The sequence below is a fragment of the Andrographis paniculata genome, unplaced genomic scaffold, assembly GCF_009805555.1.
Source record: "Andrographis paniculata isolate CXL003 unplaced genomic scaffold, ASM980555v1 Contig34END, whole genome shotgun sequence".
Taxonomy (NCBI): Eukaryota; Viridiplantae; Streptophyta; class Magnoliopsida; order Lamiales; family Acanthaceae; genus Andrographis; species Andrographis paniculata.
The window spans coordinates 1,153,187-1,158,776 of record NW_026137567.1 but is presented as its reverse complement, the minus strand read 5'-3'; the positions used below and the strand labels follow the sequence as shown (position 1 = coordinate 1,158,776).

The 5,590-nt window shown below is 32.4% G+C and overlaps 1 protein-coding gene across 1 annotated transcript; it reads left to right on the top strand.

Moving 5' to 3' along the window:
- The first annotated feature begins 623 nt into the window (after window positions 1–623).
- Window positions 624–3,633, top strand: LOC127248929 (ataxin-3 homolog). Its single transcript, XM_051271514.1, has 2 exons — window positions 624–1,042; window positions 2,761–3,633. Exons 1-2 carry the CDS (start codon window positions 788–790, stop codon window positions 3,340–3,342), a joined length of 837 nt encoding a protein of 278 aa, XP_051127471.1. The 5' UTR covers window positions 624–787; the 3' UTR covers window positions 3,343–3,633.
- The last annotated feature ends 1,957 nt before the right edge of the window (window positions 3,634–5,590 follow it).

Below are 5,590 nucleotides of genomic sequence, written 5' to 3'. Positions count from 1 at the left end.
ATCTCCTTAGCCTATGGTATAAGACTCGCAAGGACTAGACCAAGGCTTGGAGTATCTAAAACCACTAGACTTAATTTATATATTATATTTAAATTAAAAATTAAAAAGAATAATTGAGATATCAATATTTTAAAATATAATTATAAATAATTTAATTTTTAAAATATAATTAATAAATTTTAAATTAAAGTAGAAAAATTTATTTAAAATTAATTATATTTTTATTTATATATCATATTAAATTGAAATTGAACATATAATTGATAAAATATAATTTAATATATATATTTTTAATTAAGCTAAACAATTTATTTTTAAAATATTATTTATTCAATTTTAAAATAAATTAAAAACATTTAATAATAACATTATTTATATTAGCATGTTTTCTTTCATAATCTTAACAGTTTAGCAATATTAAGTTTATTATATTTAAATAATTTTTAAAAAAATTATTTAAATATAAAATTGAATTGTTTTTTATATCAACTTCTTTTAAATCAATTAAAACTAACATTTTTTTTTTTTTTAAATTTATTCAACCTAACCGTATACAATAACAGGAAAACATGGTAGTAAATACCAAATATAAGGAAGATGGCAAGTTTGGTTGAATTCAAATAAAAATCCGACCAATGCTCAATTATCCCATTCCATTTCTTCGTCTATTCTCTAGCGATGCAAATGTAACCGAAGTTGCCCCTGAGGGAAGTCACCGAGGGAGGTTGAAACCTATTCTCTATTTATTAGGGTTTTGTTGAAGAACCGATAGGTAAAAAATTGGGTCATGGATCGTACCACCGAGGGAGGAGACGCGAGCAACGGCGGAATGTTGTACCATGAGGTACAAGAGTCCAAGCTGTGCGCCGTTCATTGCGTGAACACGGTTTTGCAGGGACCCTTCTTTTCGGAATTCGATTTGGCGGCATTGGCATCCGATCTAGATCGGACGGAGCGGCAGATGATGCACGGCTCTGTTACTGGGGATTTTGTGCCTGAAGTCTCGCATAACGTCTCTCTCGATGGAGACTTCAGCATCCAGGTTTAACTGTTAGATTGTGTTTGACGTAGTTTTATTACAATTCTCCGATCTTTTCTCTTGGTTTAGCCTAAAACTCTGCGCGCGTTTGGGCAAGTGGTTTTTCTATTCTCTTTTTTGTTCTTTCTTTAAATTTTGGTTGCTGTGGGTAGAGATTTTGATAATGAATTTAATTGATCTCTGTAGTGGCATATTGGTTTTTGTTTTCTTGAAAAATTGAGTAGAGATAGGAAATGAAAACGCCTAGCTATGAGATTTTAATTCGTTAGCATCTGTGAATGTTTTCCGGTTTCAATTTGTCGAAACATAGCGTCTGCTATATCATGTAATACTCTTGTTAGAAGATTGTAGATCTTGCAAGAATTGGATCTTGATATAAAGGAACGTAGGGATCAAAATATCTACAGAATTGATACATTGGCAAATATGTACAGAAATGATACATTGTCAAATTTGCCAATGTATCATTTCTGTAGATATTTTCTGTTTTCTTCCAAAGTATCAATTTGCCAAAGTATCATTTCTGTAGATATTTTCTTTTTCTTCCACCATTCTGCTTTAGTTCTTAGATAATGTGCTGATTTGGTGCACTTCCTTTCTGCCAATAGGAGTATGGGAATAGAGAGAAAGGAGAGTGTTTTTTACATTGTGACTGAAAAGATATCATATGCGAGAAAATGAAGCAATTCTGTCGTTTTTATTGATGGAGGAGCAGTTTGGGTATGGCAATTCGGTAGGTGCTTTCTTACAATTATGTTAGTGAACTGATAACTCACTCATCCCATAGTAAATTAGATAACTTAAGTTTCCAGTGGATCTACTGGTTTGTTCCTCCATTGATACCATTTTCAATGTATTGTTGTATGGGAGTCATCATAAATCAAGTAATATGCTTAGTTGGAAATTCCGTGGTTATTAACTAGTCTAATTTGGGAGTTGTTTAAAGGAAGAAAAGTGATAATGATAATAATAATATTAACATGCTTTTTATTTGGTAATTGGTATTACCTTTAAACTTGAAAATGTTATATATGCTAAGCAAGTTTGGTTTTGCACCCATTGATTTTTTAGTTGCCTCTTATTTTTAGCACTTAAAAGAAAAAGGTGTAATGAGAAAACAGAACATTATGATAAAGCGGGTTTTGAAAGGCTGAAATGTGTGTCTATATATGGTTTGCCAATATGTTATGTTATAAGATTCCTGATGATTTGATTGCATACATTAATGCAGTATAGTCTACATTAGTATATATTTGGCTAATACTGTATGTGATTACAGGTAAATTTTTACAGAATAAGTGGAGAAGTGAGGTTGTTCTTATTTCCCACCGCATTTCAATGAGTTAGTATTAGCTCCATCTGTATAGTAGGTGACTATTTGACAAGTTGATAGCATTACATTAACTATATGAAGTTCAGATTTGAAATTGCTCTTAGTGTATTTAAAATGGTCAAGAGCGAAAGTACATATTCATTAATCAATATTCAGATATCGTCTTAAGGCAAAGGCTCAAACGGCTGTCTTTAGTGATGGGGAGAAGAGCAGGAGGTTGTTTAAATTATGGGTGGGGTGGGCATGGCATCCAGCATGATAGACCTTTTTCCTACTATGCGAGCCTGATTTTGACCATAAGATGCATTCTTATACAATTTCTTGATACTTTCTGGAACTGCCTTTTATCCCAATCAAGTGAGTAATCGCGTACAAGTGTTTACTGCAGGTTCTACAGAAAGCTTTGGAAGTGTGGGACTTGCAAGTCATTCCCCTGGACAGCCCTGTGGCTGAGCCGGCTCAAATAGATCCGGAGAAGGAAAACGCCTTCATATGTCATTTGCAGGACCACTGGTTCTGCATCCGGAATGTGAACGGCGAGTGGTACAATTTTGACAGCCTGTATGCAGCACCCGAGCACCTATCCAAGTTCTACCTTTCAGCCTACCTAGACTCGTTGAAGGGTTTTGGGTGGAGTATTTTCTTGGTGAGGGGTAATTTTCCCAAGGAGTGTCCCATAGCATCCTCAGAGGCTTCCAATGGCTATGGCCAATGGCTGTTGCCCGAAGATGCCGAGAGGATTACCAAGTCATGCAACTCGTCAATGTCTTCAAGAATGCGCGGGGGAAGCAGTCAAGGGCTACGCCCCCCGGATTCTCATAACCGCTTTGAGGAGTCAGAAATGGCTGAGGCTGAGGATGAGGACGAGGATTTGAAAGCAGCAATAGCTGCCAGTCTGATGGAATCCTCTCCAGCAACGTTGGCCGAGTCTCGACATGAGAATCAAGGTAGCAGTGCAGAACAAGCATGAGCAGATAGATAATAAACATATTCAAATGATTGGTGGTCATGTGATTTTTATTGCCCAAGTTGTAAACTAAACTATACTATACTATACTATACACACACTTAAAAGCAAAAGAACGTGTAAACTCTGTTAAGTGATGATGATCTTTGTAATAACGTGGCTGTGAAGAAATCTTGAAATTAAATCCTTGCTAGCAAAACATGGAGAAAGAATGTGACCAAGGGGCTTAAATAAGGGATGAAATGAACAGTGTCCTGTGAAAATTAATCAGGAACATAATTAAGCTATCCCAATGTGAACAAGGTATCATCTGAGACACTCCTTTGGGGTAGCAATAAAAGAAAGCATTTCGTTGAGGAAATATTGAATTGTTAATATGCTTTGGCTTATTTACGTTCTTTGGATTGATACATGATATTTGATACTTGTTTAAATAATGTCTGGTCACTACATTTGGCGGAATCATTGCACAATATTTTTATTTTGATGTGGGCAGTGAATATTATTAGTAAGATATTAATGAATAATAAGTTCATTTGAGTTTTTGCATGTTTGATCATAATTTTGTTTCATCCTATTAATTTTTATCGAATTTGATTATTGTGTTAAACAATGAAGAAAATAAAGAATTGTGCAATAAATTTTGATGAAATTGCTCATAACTTTACTGCAGTTTCGAAATTCAGCGTAAAATTTCTCTGAATTTTAAAAATTGAATAGTGCTTCCTTATACTTTCAAAAATATTGCATAAAACTCCACTGCCATAAAACTTCCCATATGTTATGAGAAAATGATTTCCTATATATATTTTGCATGGCGAATTTTCATGCAGTATTTTTAAAGTATTAAGGGGCGGCGTGCAATTTTTAAAGTAAAAGTGAAAATTTATACTAAGTTTTGAAATCATAAAAGAGATTTTATGCAATATATTTTAAAGTAAAAGGGGCGGCACATAATTTTTAAAGTAAAATGGAGATTTACGCCGAGTTTCGAAACTACAAGGAATTTAAAGGCAATTTTGCCTAAAATTCTAGATACTTACCTATTTTTAGGCATGCTCATGTCTAGGTTACAAACCAAAGAGAGAGAGGAAGTCATAAAACCAAATGATATACTACCTCCGTCCCATAAGATAAATATCATTTGTCTTTTGCGTCATTTTACTTAACATTAAAAATATTATTATATTTGTATAATTTACTTCACAAATATCATTGTATTTGTATTATAAGAGACTGATAGAAGTATTTTTGTTCTTTTCTCTTAATTTGTACTATGTATTGGTATAATATTTAGTATTGAAAGATCAACACGCAAAAAACTCATGGTACTCTTCTTATGGACGGAGGTAGTATTAAGAATTTTGCATGAAGAGAAATTTATGAAATAAAAATAAAAAAATATTATCAAACTCTCCCTAGAGTGGCATTTTTATTTTTTTTTTCAAAAAGAGGGCAATAAATTGGAAAGTCATCTTGAAGAGAAAAAAAAGACGCAAGAAGCACATGCGCCAATGGCTGGATTCAAGAATGAATGCAATCTCTTCTTTTTCTTCTTCTCTCGAGGAAAAATTTATTGATTTTGATTTTTAGTTATGTTTAGTAACTAAATTCTTTTTCTTTATGTGATTTCTGTTTAGCGTGTCTACAATCGCTAAATTTGATTTGTTATCGTAGCCAAATTTTAAGTGGATTTATCAATTGTGTGCTAATTAATTGCATCCGTTTTATATATTTATTCGATAAAGTAGTAAATAGGTTAACAAGCCTAGCCTACGAATTGCATAGTCGTATAGAAAATCTTTTGTAATTGATTAATATTCGAATTGGGTTTTCTTGTGCTATTTTCAAGTGGAGAATTTTACTACGGTCGTACCTAATTTAATTCTTTCACTTAGGGCGTGGTTAATTGGTAGTATTATTTCCACTGATAAGGTTATGAAAAATTGGGTATGCGATTGTATCGAATGCCTATAACTAATTTATCAATTGATTGAATATATTATTTAATTTGATGATCAAATCTATTATTTGACTTTTTATTCAATCATTGGAATAGAGATCTCTAATTTTTTTATAAAATTGTATTATTTCTTTATTTGATTGTTAAAATTTTATTCAAGTTCATTTGATTATCTTAGGATAGTTATTTTGATTTATTTGTCTTGCTTGAAATCTCTCACCATAATTAAATAATCAACTAAAGAAATACAATCACAATCTCTATGGATTCGACTATGTTTTCCATTAT

Excerpts from the sequence above, each read along its gene's own strand:
- LOC127248929 (XM_051271514.1), top strand. The coding sequence starts at position 788 with ATGGATCGTACCACCGAGGGAGGAGACGCGAGCAACGGCGGAATGTTG. Across the intron at positions 1,043-2,760 it reads ATGGAGACTTCAGCATCCAG|GTTCTACAGAAAGCTTTGGA; the intron begins GTTTAACTGTTA and ends TGTTTACTGCAG.